Below are 19,217 nucleotides of genomic sequence, written 5' to 3'. Positions count from 1 at the left end.
TGTAGTGTACCTTGCTGTGCTTGGATGGTTGGCAGGACACTCTCCAGCACAGTCAGAGATTTTCTATGATAATCAGCTTGGGCCTCTAAGAGCTGGGAACACAACATAACATTGTGGAGGGGAGAGAGAGAGGGAGTGTGTCAGTCAACAATGAGAGGAAGGACTAAAAACAAAATCAACTGCTCACCCAGTCAATCTACAGCTGTGAACATTCCCACACACCCACGCACGTACACACACACACACACACACCCACCATTACATAGTAGCGGGCATAGTCCCCTTCCTTTGAGAAGAAATTGTACATGTCTGCAGCCAGTTGGTCCTGAGAGAGAGGAGCACAGACAAGAGATCATTACAACCAGATGACAGAGAAGAACCAACTCTCAGAACTTACATTTAAAACTTATAACAACATGTTATCCATTTAATGATAAATCATCACAACAACAGTAATTTCACTATGCCTGTTTTATTATCGACCTAAACCCATCCACCTCTGGTCTCCATTATATCAGAATCCAATCAATGTATTTCAGGTGGCTGCTCTGCTAGTGTTGGCAGTGGGTATGGCCATTAGGCCTTCCACAGTGTCTAAAATCTGTCTGCTGTTGACAGGGCCTGGGTAGAGCTGTAAGCTAGCAGGGCTGAACAGGATTGGAGAGCAGAGAAAGGAAAACACACAGGACAGAAGATCTGACACACACCACTCCATACAAACACAATACACTGAATCAGCAACACACACAGAGGCGCCACATGCACGCATGCGCGCACACACACACACACACAGACAAAATGCACACACACGCAGGCACTCACGCACACAGCTGACTGGGCATTGTTCCTAAAGCAAGCAGCCACAACGTCACAGAGGTTGGAATGTCCACTTCTGCTCTTATGTTCTTCTGTCAAAACATTCCATTTTCCACTTCCTCTTCTGCGAGCAGTTAACATTCATTTGGGATTTAGCCCTGTGATTTATCCAAATTCATATAGCAGAATGGACGTCCGGCAAACTTACCTTGCAGAGTTCCATTTTGTTCATAGCTTCATCCACCTCCTCTTTGAGCAGGTCTGCCTTGGCCGTCAGTGCTTGCGTGTTTGTTCCTGAGATTATTGACTTGGTTGCCTGCAACCACCTGGAAGGGGTAGACCACACACACCAGGTTAGAACCTTGTTATAAACTTTAGAAAACATGTAATAAGCACAATATAACATGAATAAAGGTGATACAGTGGCTTGCAAAAGTGTTCACCTCCCTTGGCATTTTTCCTATTTTGTTGCCTTACAAACTGGAATTAAAATGGATTTTTGGGGGGGTTGTATCATTTGATTTACACAACATGCCTACCACTTTGAAGATGCAAAATATATTTTCTTGTGAAACAAACAATAACTATTCACCCCCCCAAAGTCAATACTTTGTCAATCCACCTTTTGCAGCAATTACAGCTGCAAGTCTCTTGGGGTATGTCTCTATAAGCTTGGCACATCTAGCCACTGGGATTTTTGCCCATTCTTCAAGGCAAAACTGCTCCAGCTCCTTCAAGTTGGATGGGTTCCGCTGGTGTACAGCAATCTTTAAGTCATAACATAGATTCTCAATTGGATTGAGGTCTGGGCTTTGACTAGGCCATTCCAAGACATTTAAATGTTTCCCCTTAAACCACTCTAGTGTTGCTTTAGCAGTATGCTTAGGGTCATTGTCCTGCTGGAAGGTGAACCGCCGTCCCAGTCTCAAATCTCTGGAAGACTGAAACAGGTTTCCCTCAAGAATTTCCCTGTATTTAGCGCCATCCATCATTACTTCAATTCTGACCAGTTTCCCAGTCCATGCCAATGAAAAACATCGCCACAGCATGATGCTGCCACCACCATGCTTCACTGTGGGGATGGTGTTTACGGGGTGATGAGAGGTGTTGGGTTTGCGCCAGACATAGCGTTTTCCTTGATGGCCAAAAAGCTTAATTTTAGTCTCATCTGACCAGAGTACCTTCTTCCATATGTATGGGGAGTCTCCCACATGCCTTTTGGTGAACACCAAACGTGTTTCCTTATTTTTTTCTTTAAGCGATGGCTTTTTTCTGGCCACTCTTCCGTAAAGCCCAGCTCTGTGGAGTGTACGGCTTAAAGTGGTCCTATGGACAGATACTCCAATCTCCGCTGTGGAGCTTTGCAGCTCCTTCAGGGTTATCTTCGGTCTCTTGTTGCCTCTCTGATTAATGCCGTCCTTGCCTGGTCCGTGAGTTTTGGTGGGCGGCCCCCTCTTGGCAGGTTTGTTGTGGTGCCATATTCTCTCAATTTTTAATAATGGATTTAATGGTGCTCCATGGGATGTTCAAAGTTTCAGATATTTGTTTATAACCCAACCCTGATCTGTACTTCTCCACAACTTTGTCCCTGACCTGTTTGGAGAGCCCCTTGGTCTTCATGGTGCTGCTTGCTTGGTGGTGCCCCTTGCTTAGTGGTGTTGCAGACTCTGGGGCCTTTCAGAACAGGTGTATATATACTGAGATCATGTGACAGATCATGTGACACTTAGATTGCACACAGGTGGACTTTATTTAACTAATTATGTGACTTCTGAAGGTAATTGGTTGCACCAGATCTCATTTAGGGGCTTCATAGCAAAGGGGGTGAATACATATGCACGCACCACTTTTCCGTTATTAATTTTTTAGAATTTTTTGAAACAACTAATTTTTTTCATTTCACTTCACCAATTTGGACTATTTTGTGTATGTCCATTACATGAAATCCAAATAAAAATCAATTTAAATTACAGGTTGTAATGCAACAAAATAAGAAAAACGCCAAGGGGGATGAATACATTTGCAAGGCACTGTACATGTACATAGGCTCACCTCGCTCTGGCAGAATCGTAGTCCAGCACTAGCCTGGCTAGCTGCTTCCTCTGTTTCAAGATGTTGGGAATGTCCACCTGAGAATATGGATGGATCACATGCATATTAAGAACGTATGGTGCTTTTCCAAATACATATTGACTCAATCATTCTTTGATGCTGTGTTGGAGTAAGAATTTTGACTAATATATTGGATACTCTTGAGACAGGTTTGGATTAAATAAGGCACTAGCTAGATATCTCCTTCAACTCACCTCTGCTAGCTGGTTGAGGGGGTCTAGCACGTCCTTCTCTATCTGGACCTCGTGCTGCAGCAGCTCTGACGCCAGCCTGTTCTCTGCCTCCCCACACACCTCCATCATCTTCCTGTCAGGAGGAGACCCACACACAGGTCATCCAGACGCCACAGGAAGTGCCATCGGGATTAGCAGTTACACCATTACTTTCCTTCAAATAATATAAATAATGACTGATAACAGCAGAAAGGGCCATCTACATGTCGCATTCGTCACCAGTCCCCTTTGGCACTACCTTTCAAATTCATAATTCTTCATCCACACATACTGTACATCATGCACAATGTGTCAAATGAGATAGATGGACTTCCTCCTAAAAGCAGACAGTAGCTAGGTTTCCATCTAATTGGCGACAGCTTTTCATTCTAAAATCCGCATAAAAACAATATGCACATTTTCCCACCAAAGATGTGTTTCCATCAAATTGACTTATTGCGGATAAAAGGCTGTGTGATGACGTACTGCACATAAATATACCTTTTGCGGTTAAATTCCCATGTACCGAATAAAAAATACAAGTTAAATGGGTTTCCATCGCATTTTCACTACATGATGAGATTATTAGGGACAAAAGAGCAAGATCATTTTTATTTGTCAAATGGCAGCCAAGCATCGATGATCATGTAACCAGAATAAGACACTCAATATTTATTGGAAATGAGCATCAAGCTCATCACCTTGCACTTTCACCACCCTGTGAAGTTCATCATCATTTATTTAATCTGTAGCCTAATAAACTGCATGCTTTCCCGACGAGTCGTAGTGGGAGGACGACACAACATGTCATCGCGTGACTCCAAGTTTACTTCGACATGATAGTTCTTATAGCAATATTTGTGCATAAAAGCATTTCAACCGACATTTCTCTCATAATTACATTTTGCCAACACAAAAAGATCCCACCTTGTCTAGCGTATTTTGTTTTGTTGACATTTGGAAAGTTCACCGACAAATGTTCAGTTTCCATCAGGCCTGCAAAAAATGTTTTATCCGACATGTACTTTGCGCTCATAAAAAGGTTGGATGGACACTGGTTAGTAACAGTAAATCGATGGCTAGTTTCCAGTCATAGTTTCTAGATCCTCTTGTCTCAGTGTCCATTTCTGTCACTGTCTTACCATGCGAGCAAGGCAACGATGTAGCTAGTGTTGTTAAATGGAGAAATTGTCTGGCACACATCCTCATTATGTGGATACACACATCCACAGTAAACACTTTCTGATCCTCCACAAAAACAAAAAACCACTGAAAATACAGTTGATAATAATTAGGGCAGTTTGTTAGCTCTGAAAACATAGCCCCACATTCTCCATCTCTCTAGGGTTCATCTGTCCCATATAACCTGTGTCAGACAGATGGTTGGTTGTCTAACCTGTCAATCACCCTCACTCACCCAATCAGAGACTCCTCTCCCAGCTGACTGCCACCGTCCACCATGGCTTGAGACAGAGCCGTCAGAGGAAGCTTTTTCTGTGAGGTGTGTGTGTAGAGAAAGAGGGGGAAGAGAGAGATGTATACATTTATTAGATACCAACTGAGGCACCAACAATTGACTAATTCTAATATGTCAAAAGGTTTCTTGTGCTTAGCTTTTTAGGGTTTATCAATGGAAAGTCCATTTCCACTGTCATGAAGTTGGACAATAAAGAATAGTAGAAAGAATGAGGTCGTTACTGTTATTGCTGTGTTAAGAGCTACAGTGCTTTGACATACTGGAAAAACTAGTTACAGTATGATGCCTTTTCATTCCTTTCTATTCTCAAAGCTGGAATGAAATGCATGGAAGGAGGGTTGAGCAGAGCCAGAAATGTAGCTATGAGAAAGTAAAATGTGTGTTTTTACCTGACCATTTCCTGTGTAAAGGCGTGGTACGGACTGGCATTGACACAATTGTACATGTTGGATCATGAGAAGTAAACAAAAACAAACACAAATTGCTGATATAGAACATTATTTTCAAGGGGGTTGGATAATCTAGTGATAATCGGGATAGGTGAAGATTCAATGGGATATAAATCATAAATATATGCTAATCTTGGCTCTAGTGACACAGACAATTTGGCCAGGAATAATGTTAATAATATCTGTACTTACATGTCTCTTCTCTGCGTCGGTACCAATGTGGCCCTGTAGACACGTGACCATCCTCTTGTGTGTATTGTGGGACACCACGCGCACAATCTCCATGCGCCGCTCAATCTGTGCACGAGAAGGGAGAAACACACATGACCACTTACATTCAGACAGACCTTTACTGTGTAGTAGTATACAACTCAGTGGTAAAGCAGCTACAGCCTATAGACATGGGGAACTAGTTTCATAGAGGCAGTGTGTTGAATGATTAAACGCCTATAAATGCATCGTTTTGTTTTTCATTGTGTAACAAGGTTATGAAGTCCACATATCCCGCACTGCTGTCACAGGCACGAAGTGAACTCAACTCGTTGTTTATTTAAAAAATAATGTTGGTGGAGGAACATTGTAATGCAGACAAAAGGTCCCGGGGTTAGGGAAAATGAGTTGAAAGGTTATGCCTGTAGTGATCCATCTTTCCCAGCCCTTTCTGTCCTCTGATAACTGTCTGTAGAATGAATGTTGTTGACGTGTTTCCTCAGGTCACAATATATTCCACTAATCTCCCTCATTCCTGCCTGTTGACGGCTGTCTTATGGAAGTCCAGTCTGATACATGGCCTGTTTTGATTAGTGCCCGGGACTGGAGGTCAAAAGGTAAGGCATGATTGATACCGGCCGCTCCCAGCGGGCCAACACAGGAATGTTCTCTATGAAACGGATGACTCATCCGAAGCGTCTCCATGGAGACCGTAGCTGGGCTGTGACTGCTGTTTGGAGCTTTAAAAGGGCAGATTAATGCTCTCCCCTTGGACACTCTGAAGCCAAGGCAGAAAACAACTTCATAATAGGCCATAAAAGACAGCCAGCCTTGTCCAGCTGTCAAATGAAGAGCTGATATACAGTGCATTTGGAAAGTATTCAGACCCCTTGACTCTTTCCACATTGTTACATTACAGCCTTATTCCAAAATAGATTTTTAAAAGAAATCTAAATCTACACACAATACCCCATAATGACAAAGCGAAAACAGGTTTTTTACAAATGTTTACAAATGTATTACAAATAAAAAACAGTATTCAGACCCTTTGCTATGAGACTCGAAATTGAGCTCAGGTGCTTCCTGTTTCCATTGATCATCCTTGAGATGTTTCTATAACTTGATTGGAGTCCACCTGTTGTAAATTCAATTGATTGGACATGATTTGGAAAGGCACACAACTGTCTATATAAAGGTCCCACAGTTGACAGTGCATGTCAGAGCAAAAACCAAGCCATGAGGTTGAAGGAATTGTCCGTAGAGCTCCGAGACAGGATTGTGTCGAGGCACAGATCTGGGGAAGGGTACCAAAAAATGTATGTAGCATTGAAGGTCCCCAAGAACACAGTGGCCTCCATCATTCTTAAATGGAAGAAGTTTGGAACCACCAAGACTCTTCCTAGAGCTGGCCGCCCAGCCAAACTGCGCAATCGGGGGAGAAGGGCCTTGGTCAGGGAAGTTACTCTGTGGAGATGGGAGAACCTTCCAGAAGGACAACCATCACTGCAGCATTCCACCAATCAGGCCTTTATGGTAGAGTGGCCAGTCAGAAGCCACTCCTCAGTAAAAGGCACGACAGCCCGCTTGGAATTTGCCAAAAGGCACCTAAAGGACTCTCAGACCATGAGAAACAAGATTATCTGGTCTGATGAAACCAAGATTGAACTCTTTGGCCTGAATGCCAAGCGTCACGTCTGAAGGAAAACCTGGCACCATCCCTACGGTGAAGCATGGTGGTGGCAGCATCATAATGTGGAGATGTTTTTCAGCGGCAGGGACTGGGAGACTAGTCAGGATCGAGGAAAAAATTAACAGAGCAAAGTACAGAGAGATCCTTGATGAAAACCTGCTCCAGAGCGCTCAGGACCTCAGACTGGGACAAAGGTTCACCTTCCAACAGGACAACGACCCTAAGCACACAGCCAAGACAACGTGTAGCTAAGTTGGTAGAGCATGGCGTTTGCAACGCCAGGGTTGTGGGTTCGTTTCCCACGGAGGGCCAGTATGAAAAATGTATGCACTCACTAACTGTAAGTCGCTCTGGATAAGAGCGTCTGCTAAATGACTAAAATGTAAAAAAAAGTATCTGAATGTCCTTGAGTGGCCCAGCCAGAGCCCGGACTTGAACCCGATCGAACATCTCTGGACAGACCTGAAAATAGCTGTGCAGTGATGCTCCCCATCCAACCTGACAGAGTTTGAGAGGATCTGCAGAGAAGAATGGGAGAAACTCCACAAATACACGTGTGCCAAGCTTGTAGCATCATACCCAAGAAGACTCGATGCTGTAATGCTTCAACAAAGTACTGAGTAAAGGGTCTAAATACTTATGTAAATGTGATATTTTTTTATTTAATTTTTATACATTTGCAAACATTTCTAAAAACCTGTTTTTGCTTTGTCATTATGGGGTATTGTGTGTAGATTGATGAGGGAAAAAAACAATTGAATCAATTTTAGAATAAGGCTGTAACGTAACAAAATGTGGAAAAAGTCAAGGGGTCTGAATACTTTCTGAATGCACTGTAAATGGTGAAACTGTATGGTATTTCCAACTCTTCTTTAGAGCATTGTTATGCAATTTGTTGTCAGTTCAAAACTAGTGTCGGTTGTACCAACTTAGGTACAGAACATGCCCCGTATGGAACATGGGGTGTGTCTGTTTTTCAGCCTTGCTGATTTTAAAAACAAATGCAGCTGCACAAAAAACTGAAGGTTGGGGGAGGGAGGGAGAAACAGCCAGCTCAGAACAATGCCTGTGGGAACAGGGCAGAAGGCAGACAGACAGAGATGCAGCAGCCAGGGTGTCAGAACAGAAACCATGGCAATTGTGTTCTATAAACAGAACTCTGGAATTCAACCGGCTGGAAGAGGACAGAGGAGATACACCTCTCTCTTTCCACCTTTATCTCACTCTGTCGTGTCATTCCCGACTCTGCATTTCCAAAACAGCTGGGTCAGACAGAAACAGTGTGGAGGGCGTCTCCTGCCTCCTCCACAGGCCCATGGCTTAAGAAGGGGGAACGCCATGTGTTCAGACTGGGCCCTGTTAGTACCTGGCACAGTAACGGGAGATTCCTCTGACTGGAGTGGGAGATCCTGGGAATGTGTGTGTGTTTTGATTACATGGAGCTAGGGGTGCCACTGTCTGTTTCCCCCTTTCCACCATATTCTTACACGCAGAGACAAAAAAAATATAAAAAAAATACACACACACACACACACACACCACTACATCAGACAAAGACAAAGAATTCCCACACAGCAAATTCTCCAGTGTTGAATCAATACTGAGGGTTAAATTAAAAAAACTGTTCCAGTGTCTATACGGATCCACACTTTTCAGTGTTAAATTAACACTTTGCTTAGTGCTGACGCTGTTACACTTTCTCAGTGTAAGAAATTAACACCTGTAGTGTTAGTGTTTTAACACTGCATGGTGTAAAGCCTAATTTGCATGTTTCCAAGGGACCCTGCCTTGCATTATAGAGTGAATTGTAGAGTTACCAACCATGACTGTATTTGTTAGTGACAGAAATCTAGTTGTTGAATTAATTCCTTTTTAAGTCCTGTGGCCTTCACCAAGTGAGTTCCTAGGCAAATGTTATAACATTTTTATCTGACAATTTACATACACTGAGTGTACAAAACAATAGGAACACCTTAATATTGAGTTGCACCCAGGGTTTCTGTAAGGAAAATGTGGCGCTGGACATTTGACAGGCAACATTTTAATTCACCGGACATTTTAGAAATGTACTGGACCCATATGCATTGGGTGTGTAACCTGATTAGGGTGTCCACCCACAGTGCTCAGAATGACAGAAATCACATTTAGAATATGGTAATTCATATTAACAGAACATGCAAGTCAATGATGCAACGATGTGTCGTCCTTCTTACCGAATTCTGATGTGCACTTTGAACATGTTAGAATAACTGTCCACATTTACTTTTCCTTAGCCAACAAGAAGTGTAATGAACAGCAAAATTACTAGCCTATGTCAATCTACTATAGTAGAAAAGTTTAGGCTACCTATTCTATTGGTCTGCTTGTCGAGAAAGAAATTGCCTATTCCAAACAGATTCTGGGACAGTTGTGGGACGAAAGACCCCAAATTAATTCAACCAGTAGGCCTAGGCTACATAAAAAAACGTTCAAAAACAATGAGTCTGATGCAACAGATCAGAACGTTTAGCTTAAAATGTTAAACAATTATTTCTTCACATTATATGCGCAGCAATACACACAAGGCAGTATGCTACGAGCGAATGTCAAAAGGGCACTGCACATGCGAGGGGTTTCATGTGACAGAGATTAAAATATCAGTTAGAAATATAGAAAGAGAGGAGCTCTAATAGGCTAATTTGAAGCAAGGTAAGACATGCCTCATAATACGTATTAAAATGTTCAGGTTTCAAACAATTAAGTATGTTTTCAAAATGCATACTGCCTCTAGCTCATTGCAAAGTGGTGTGTGATGCGCTGATGAAGCCTGCCTTCTGTTGCCGTATGATGCCACGTTCAAAACAACTGGGAACTCTGAAATCTCAGACTTAAGTGTGTTCAAGACGAATATGAACTGGGGGGGAAAAAAACGACTGGCTAAAATAGTTTTGAACGGTCATCCAACTCGGAATTCCAACTTGGGAACTCTGGCCTCTTTCCAGAGCTCCAACTTTCTGACCTGAAGATCACGGACGTCATGATTTGACCTCTTATACAAGATGCTGCAGCAGCAGCTCTTATGCTGTCTGACAGATTTTCCACTCAAAGGCTCAGTATCTGTATGATAAATAAAATACATATTAAATATACTGTACACACGCGTCAATTTAATTCCACTAAATTATGCAAATGATCCTAGAGACCAGTAAAATGTATTTACATCGACTGGTATTTCCCTCAATGAATGGGCTAAAAAGCATTATTTCGCAAGGGGATTTTTTCTTCCCTCAGCTTTTCTACAAAAATAGTATTTAAAAAAATTTTATATCGGACAAAAGCCGGCTATTACCGGCTAAAGGAAACACTGGCTGCACCCTGTTTTGCCCTCAGGAAAGCCTCAATTCATTGGGGCATGGACTCTACAAGGTATTGAAAGTGTACCACAGAGATGTTGCCCCATGTTGACTCCAATACATCCCACAGTTGTGGCAAGTTGGCTGGATGTCCTTTGGGTGGTGGACCATTCTTGATACACACAGGAAACGGTTGAGCGTGAAAAACCCAGCAGCCTTGCAGTTCTTGACACACTCATACCGGTGCGCCTGGAACCTACCACCATACCCCGTTCAAAGGCACTTCAATCTTTTGTCTTGCCCATTCACCCTATGAATGGCACACATACACAATCCATGTCTAATTGTCCCAAAGCTTTAAAATCCTCCTCTTCATCTACACTGATTGACATCAATAAGGGATCATAACTTTCACCTGGTCAGTCTACAGTGTATTCGGAAAGTATTCAGACCCCTTGACTTTTTCCACATTTTGTTACGTTAAAGCCTTATTTTAAAATGGATTAAATAAAAACATGTCCTCAATCTACACACAATACCCCATAACGACAAAGCGAAAACAGGTTTTTTGACATTTTTGCAAATGTATATAAAAAAATAACGTATTTACATAAGTATTCAGACCCTTTGCTATGAGACTCGAAATTGAGCTCAGGTGCATCCTGTTTCCATTGATCATCTTTGAGATGTTTCTCCAACTTGATTGGAGTCCACCTGTGGTAAATTCAACTGATTGGACATGATTTGGAAAGGCACACACCTGTCTATATAAGGTCCCACAGTTGACAGTGCATGTCAGAGCAAAAACCAAGACATGAGGTCAAAGGAATTGTCTGTAGAGCTCCAAGACAGGATTGTGTCGAGGCACAGATCTGGGGAAAGGTTGTCGTGGAAATTCTAGTCAATAATGAGGAGAGACAAGGTCAATCACCAATCAGGATATTACTTTATTAAAAACGTATTAATAAAGGTAGTAAATTAGGCTGGTCAACCCAACACTCTGAAGTGTGATGCTGCGAGCTCTCACATACAGACAATGCAAATATATTATATAGCACGATACACCCTCTCAGTCTACATGACAAACAGCAGATGTGTGGAATGAGTCAAAAGGTTAGGATTTGTATGAAATAAATGAATAATTCACTGCAGACAGTATCTGCTATGTTCTCATTGTATGGAAATCAGGGTTTGGCACCCAAGACAAGGTTCTTATCAACTATTCATAACAGATCTCGTCCCTCGTAACTTACAGACACCAATTCAGTCTATGAAACTGCAGGCTCAGTCAGACCGGACACATCTCCCTCTCACACACACCATTAATCATGAAATGGAATGTGACTGTTGGTTTTATCACCTAGCCATCCCTAAATCAATTGTCAGCTCCAGATACCCCTATCTCGAGTAAAACCCATGTCCTTGACCATACGCCTAGACTAGCTGCAGGGAGCTGGAGTAGAAACCATCCCTTTACAAAAACACAGCATTAGTAGAACAGTATATACACTACCGTTCAAACATTTGGGGTCACTTAGAAAGGTCCTTGTTTTCCATGAAAACATACATGAAATGAGTTTGAATAGGAAATATAGCAAAATGAATAGGAAATGTAGTCATTGACAAGGTTAGAAATAATGATTTTTTATTGAAATAATAATTGTGTCCTTCAAACTTTGCTTTCGTCAAATAATCCTCAATTTGCAGCAATTACAGCCTTGGCATTCTAGTTGTCAATTTGTTGAGGTAATCTGAAGAGATTTCACCCCATGCTTCCTGAAGCACCTCCCACAATTGGATTGGCTTGATGGGCACTTCTTACGTACCATACGGTCAAGCTGCTCCCACAACAGATCAATAGGGTTGATATCCGGTGACTGTGCTGGCCACTCCATTATAGACAGAATAACAGCTGACTGCTTCTGCCCTAAATAGTTATTGCATAGTTTGGAGCTGTGCTTTGGGTCATTGTCCTGTTGTAGGAGGAAATTGCCTCCAATCAAGTGCCGTCCACAGGGTATGGCATGGCGATGCAAAATGGAGTGATAGCCTTCCTTCTTCAAGATCCCTTTTCCCCTGTACAAATCTCCCACTTTACCACCACCAAAGCACCCCCAGACCATCACATTGCCTCCACCATGCTTGACAGATGGCATCAAGCACGCCTCCAGCATCTTTTCATTTGGTCTGCGTCTCACAAATGTTCTTCTTTGTGATCCGAACACCTCAAATTTCGATTCGTCTGTCCATAACACTTTTTTCCAATCTTCCTCTGTCCAGTGTCTGTGTTCTTTTGCCCATCTTAATCTTTTATTTTTATTGACCAGTCACCGCTTTCACTGTTGACGTTAACAGACTGGTGTTTTGCGGTTACTATTTAATGAAGCTGCCAGTTGAGGACTGTATTTGTCCTCTCGCTCAGTTGTGCACCGGGGCCTCCCAACTCCTCTTTCTTTTCTGGTTAGAGCCAGTTTGCGCTGTTCTGTGAAGGGAGTAGTACACAGTATTGTACGAGATCTTCAGTTTCTTGGCAATTTCTCCCATGGAATAGCCTTCATTTCTCAGAACAAGAATAGACTGACGAGTTTCAGAAGGAAGTTATTTGTTTCTGGCCATTTTGAGCCTGTAATCGAACCCACAATTGCTGATGCTCCAGATACTCAACTAGTCTCAAGAAGGCCAGTTTTATTGCTTCTTTAAATCAACACAACAGTTTTCAGCTGTGCTAACATAATTGCAAAAGGGTTTTCTATTGATCAATTAGCCTTTTAAAATGATAAACTTGGATTAGCAAACAATGTGCCATTGGAACACAGGACTGATGGTTGCTGATAATGGGCCTCTGTACGCCTATGTAGATATTCCCTTAAAAATCAGCCGTTTCAGCTACAATAGCCATTTACAACATTAACAATGTCTACACTGTATTTCTGATCAATTTTATGTTATTTTAATGGACAAAAAAATTGCTTTTCTTTCAAAAACAAGGACATTTCTAAGTGACCCCAAAAATTTGAACGGTAGTGTAATTGTCAACTATTAATATTAAACAAAGCAGGTAAATATGTTACATTAACATTTCTCTCACACAGGGTACCAAAACATTTCTGCAGCATTGAAGGTCCCAAAGAACACAGTGGCCTCCATCATTCTTAAATGGAAGATGTTTGGAACCACGAAGACTCTTCCTAGAGCTGGCCGCCCGGACAAACTGAGCAATCAGGGAGAAGGGCCTTGGTCAGGAAGTAATTATAATGCCATTATTGCTTTTGTGCTGAATTTCACTATTTATCAGGGCCACTTGGCGCTTATAATGATGTTTAGGCTACTGATGTTTTCATAATTTGACTGCGCGTCTTGGTGGTTGGGGTATTTTTTTTATTTTGTCATAAAAATAAGCTATTCCAGCAGTTCTAGTGTTAACTAGTTAGCATCCTATTGATACATTTTATGTCCCCAAAAAACGTGCATAAAAACAGTGAATTTAATGCAGGCCTACTTGCTAGGGTAACTTGGGGTAACCCGCTGGCCGGGGTAACTCACCCCCTGCCTATACTTCTCACAGAAACCATTCCCCCACCCCCCCCCCCCCACCCCCACCCCCACCCCACACACTCCCTGGTTGACACTACTATTGCTCAACAAAAAATCGGTTTCATCCCAAATTTTTAAGTCACTCCCCCAAAATTAGAGTGCCGTTTTACCCCACGTTACCCTACAATTGACCCATGTTACATTTAGCCTTCCTCTACCCTATGCACTCACAGCAAATTGCAGCGTGGTAAAGTGCTTAACCATGCCGCTGCTAAAAACTCTGGTGCAGTTTGCGCATATTTAGGAGTTTATAAATAAATAAAGTAGGAATGGGAAAGCTGGAATCTCCCTCTTTTTAACAAAGGCCATTGAAACTGCTGTTTTCCCCACAATTGCAAGATTTATTGTGCATTGACTGCTTGTGAGAATGCATGTTTCCCTCCCTATTGCACTCGTAACGTGAATGTGCCTCGAGAGGAATATTTCTCGCCTACAGTGCCTTCAGAAAGTATTCATACCCCTTGATTTATTCCACATTGTTGTTACAGCCTGAATTCCAAATTAATTAAATATATTTTTTCTCACACATCTACACGCAATACCCCATAATGACAAAGTGAAAACATGTTTTTAGAAAAGTTTGCTAATTTATTGAAAATTAAATAGAGAAATAGCTCATTTACATAAGTATTCACACCCGAGTCAACACTTTGTAGCAGCACATTTGGCAGCGATTACAGCTTTGAGTGGTCTTGTGTATGTCTATCAGCATTGCACATCTGGATTTGGGGATTTTCTCCCATTCTTCCTTGCAGATTTTCTCAAGCTCTGTTAAGTTAGATAGGGAGCGGCGGTGAACAGCAATCTTCAAGTCCTTTCACAGATTTTCAATGGCATTCAAGTCTGGGCTTTGGCTGGGCCACTCAAGGACTTTCACATTCTTGTACTGAAGCCATTCCAGCATTGCTTTGGCTGTATGCTTGGGGTCATTGTCCTGTTGGAACGTAAATCTTTGCCCCAGTATAAAGGTCGTTTGCACTCTGAAGCAGGGTCTCATCAAGGATTTGCCTGTATTTGGCTCCATTCATTGTTCCCTCTATCCTTACCATTCTCCCAGTCCCTGCCGCTGAAAACCATCCCCCATAGCATGATGCTGCCACCACCATGCTTCACGGTAATAGCTTTGCATTCAGGCCAAAGAGTAAAAGTTTTGTCTCATCAGACCACAGAATCTTTTGCCTTATGATCTCAGTCTTTCACATGCCTTTTTGCAAACTCCAGGCGTGCTGTCATGTGCCTTTTTCTCAGAGTGGCTTCCGTCTGGCCACTCTCCCATGAAGTCCAGATTGGTAAAGTGCTGTAGAGACTGTTGTCCTTCTGGTAGGTTCTCCCATCTCAGCCAAGGAACTATGATTATATCAGTGGTCATTGGGTTCTAGGTCACCTCCCTGACCAAAGTCCTTCTTGCCAGGTTACTCAGTTTGGTCAGACGGCCAGCTCTAGGCAGTCTGGGTAATCCCATATTTTTTCAATTTCCCAAAGATGGAGACCACTGTGCTCTTGGAAACTTTCAACACTCAATAAATGTTTAGACCCTTCCCCAGATATACAGTACCAGTCAAAAGTTTGGACACACCTACTCATTCAAGGGTTTTTCTTTATTTTGACTATTTTCTACATTGTAGAATAATAGTGAAGACATCAAAACTATGAAATAACACATATGTAATCATGTAGTAACCAAAAAAGTGTTAAACAAATCAAAATACATTTTAGATTCTTCAAAGTAGCCACCCTTTGCCTTGATGACAGCTTTGCACACTCTTGGCATTCTCTCAACCAGCTTCAAGAGGTAGTCACCTGGAATGCATTTCAATTAACAGGTGTGCCTTGTTAAAAGTTAATTTGTCTAATTTCTTTCCTTCTTAATGTGTTTCAGCCAATCAGTTGTGTTGTGACAAGGTAGGGGTGGTATACAGAAGATAGCCCTATTTGGTAAAAGACCAAGTCCATATTATGGCAAGAACAGCTCAAATAAGCAAAGAGAAACGACAGTCCATCATTACTTTAAGACATGAAGGTCAGTCAATACGGAAAATGTCAATAACTTTTTCTTCAAGTGCAGTAGCAAAAACATCAAGCCCTATGATGAAACTGGCTCTCATGAGGACTGCCACAGGAAAGGAAGACCCAGAGTTACCTCTGCTGCAGAGGATAAGTTCATTAGAGTTAACGGCACCTCAGATTACAGCCCAAATAAATGGTTCAGAGATCAAGTAACAGACACATCTCAACATCAACTGTTCAGAGGAGACCGCGTGAATCAGGCCTTAATGGTCGAATTGCTGCAAAGAAACCACTATTAAAAAGGACACCAATAATAAGAAGAGAATTGCTTGGGCCAAGAAACACGAGCAACGGACAATAGACCGGTGGAAATCTGTCCTTTGGTCTGATGAGTCCATATTTGAGATTTTTGGTTCCAACCGCCATGTCTTTGTGAGTCGCAGAGCAGATGAATGGTTGATCTCCGCATGTGTGGTTCCCACCGTGAAGCATGGAGGAGGTGCTGTGATGGTGTGGGGGTGCTTTGCTGGTGACACTGTCTGATTTATTTAGAATTCAAGGCACACTTAACCAGCATGGCCACCACAGCATTCTGCAGCGATACGCCATCCCATCTGGTTTGTGCTTAGTGGGACTATTATTTGTTCTTCAACAGGACAATGATTTTTTTTTTTAAAACACCTCCAGGCTGTGTTAGGGCTATTTGACCAAGAACGAGAGCGATGGAGTGCTGCATCAGATGACCTGGCCACCACAATCACCCGATCTCAACCCAATTGAGATGGTTTGGGATGAGTCGGACCGCAGAGTGAAGGAAAAACAGCCAACAAGTGCTCAGCATATGTGAGAACACCAAGACTTTTGGAAAAGCATTCCTCATGAAGCTGGTTGAGAGAATGCCAAAAGTGTGCAAAGCTGTCATCAAGGCAAAGGGTGGCTACTTTGAAGAATCTAAATCTTTTTTTTTTTTGGTTGTTTAACACCTTTTTGGTTACTACATGATTCCATATGTGTTATTTCATAGTTTTGATGTCTTTACTATTATTCTACAATGTAGAAAATAGTAAAAATAAAGAAAAACCATTGAATGAGTAGGTGTGTCCAAACTTTTGACTGGTACTGTATGCCTCATAACAATTCCACCTATGGACAGTTCCTTGGACTTCATGGTATAGTTTCTGCTCTGACATGCACTGTCAACTGTGGGATGTTATATAGACAGGTGTGTTTATTTCTAAATCATGTCCAAACAATTGAATTGGCCACAGGTGGGCTCCAATCAAGTTGTAGTGACATCTCAAGGATGATCAAAGGAAATTGGATTAACCTGAGCTCAATTTGAAGTGTCATAGCAAAGGGGTGTGAATACTTATGTAAATGAGATTTCTGTATTTCATTTTCATTACATTTGCAAAAAATAAATGATTTTTTTTTTTGCATTTGTTATTTGTGTGTAAATGGGTGACAAAAAAACATTATTGAATCCATTTTGAATTCAGGCTGTAACAACAAAATGGGGAATACGTTTTTTATTTTATTTTATTTCACCTTTATTTAACCAGGTAAACCAGTTGAGAACAAGTTCTCATTTACAACTGCGACCTGGCCAAGATAAAGCAAAGCAGTGCGATAAAAACAACAACACAGAGTTACATATGGGGTAAAACAAAACAAAGTCAAAAATACAACAGAAATAAATATATATACAGTGTGTGCAAATGTAGCAAGTTATGGAGGTAAGGCAATACATAGGCTATAGTGCAAAATAATTACAATTAGTATTAACACTGGAATGATAGATGTGCAAGAGATGACGTGCAAATAGAGATACTGGGGTACAAATGAGCAAAATAAATAACAATATAGGGATGAGGTAGTTGGGCGGGCTAATTTCAGATGGGCTGTGTACAGGTGCAGTGATCGGTAACGTGCTCTGACAACTGATGCTTAAAGTTAGTGAGGAGATAAGTGTCTCCAGCTTCAGAGATTTTTGCAATTTGTTCCAGTCATTGGCAGCAGAGAACTGGAAGGAATGGCGGCCAAAGGAGGTGTTGGCTTTGGGGATGACCAGTGAGATATACCTGCTGGAGCGCAGACTACGGGTGGGTGTTGCTATGGTGACCAATGAGCTAAGATAAGGCGGGGATTTGCCTAGCATTGATTTATAGATGGCCTGGAGCCAGTGGGTTTGGCGACGAATATGTAGTGAGGACCAGCCAACAAGAGCGTACAGGTCACAGTGGTGGGTAGTATATGGGGCTTTGGAGACAAAACGGATGGCACTGTGATAGACTACATCCAATTTGCTGAGTAGAGTGTTGGAGGCTATTTTGTAAATGACATCGCCGAAGTCAAGGATCGGTAGGATAGTCAGTTTTACGAGGGCATGTTTGGCAGCATGAGTGAAGGAGGCTTTGTTGCGAAATAGGAAACCGATTCTAGATTTAACTTTGGATTGGAGATTCTTAATGTGAGTCTGGAAGGAGAGTTTACAGTCTAACCAGACACCTAGATATTTGTAGTTGTCCACATACTCTAGGTCAGACCCGTCGAGAGTAGTGATTCTAGTCGGGTGGGGCGGGTGCAAGCAGCGTTCGGTTGAAGAGACATGCATTTAGTTTTACTAGTGTTTAAGAGCAGTTGGAGGCTACTGAAGGAGTGTTGTATGGCATTGAAGCTCGTTTGGAGGTTTGTTAACACAGTGTCCAATGAAGGGCCAGATGTATACAAAATGGTGTCGTCTGCGTAGAGGTGGATCTGAGAGTCACCAGCAGCAAGAGCGACGTCATTGATATACACAGAGAAAAGAGTCGGCCCAAGAATTGAACCCTGTGGCACCCCCATAGAGACTGCCATAGGTCCAGACAACAGGCCCTCCGATTTGACACATTGAACTCTATCTGAGAAGTAGTTGGTGAACCAGGCGAGGCAGTCATTTGAGAAACCAAGGCTATTTAGTCAAGGGGTATGAATAATTTCTGAAGGCACTGTAGAATGCACACAACAAGCCGACTAGGTAAATAGATCAACTATTCTACTACTTTTCTGTTCATTACTCCTTTTGTTTGTAGAGGAAAAGTAAATGTGGACTGTTCTAGCATCTTTAAAGTGCGCCTCGGCAGAAATATTTGTTGATGTTCCATATTTATTTGCCATGGTGCAGCGCCACAGCTAAATGACTGCAGCGGAAACACTGACTAAACAAACAAAGGATGTGAAAGAGACAGACAGAAGTTGTACTAACTGTGATCAGCTCAGAGCCTAGTTTGGTCTATGACGCATCCACTGAGCAGGGAATCTCCACTGTAATGTGACTGA

General features: G+C 42.1%; 1 protein-coding gene across 1 annotated transcript in view; it reads right to left on the bottom strand.

The window, feature by feature from the left end:
- The window catches only part of LOC121547497 (rho GTPase-activating protein 17), a 68,196-nt gene that overhangs the window by 23,290 nt on the left and 25,689 nt on the right, over nucleotides 1–19,217 (bottom strand). The window contains 7 exon segments of the mRNA XM_041858814.2: nucleotides 11–92; nucleotides 257–325; nucleotides 1,025–1,142; nucleotides 2,869–2,945; nucleotides 3,123–3,234; nucleotides 4,558–4,634; nucleotides 5,259–5,363. Coding sequence (XP_041714748.2) covers nucleotides 11–92; nucleotides 257–325; nucleotides 1,025–1,142; nucleotides 2,869–2,945; nucleotides 3,123–3,234; nucleotides 4,558–4,634; nucleotides 5,259–5,363 — 640 coding nt within the window.

This window comes from Coregonus clupeaformis, chromosome 31 (assembly GCF_020615455.1).
Source record: "Coregonus clupeaformis isolate EN_2021a chromosome 31, ASM2061545v1, whole genome shotgun sequence".
In the NCBI taxonomy this organism is placed as follows: Eukaryota; Metazoa; Chordata; class Actinopteri; order Salmoniformes; family Salmonidae; genus Coregonus; species Coregonus clupeaformis.
The sequence above is the reverse complement of the archived record's forward strand: the minus strand, read 5'-3'. Positions and strand labels throughout refer to the sequence as shown.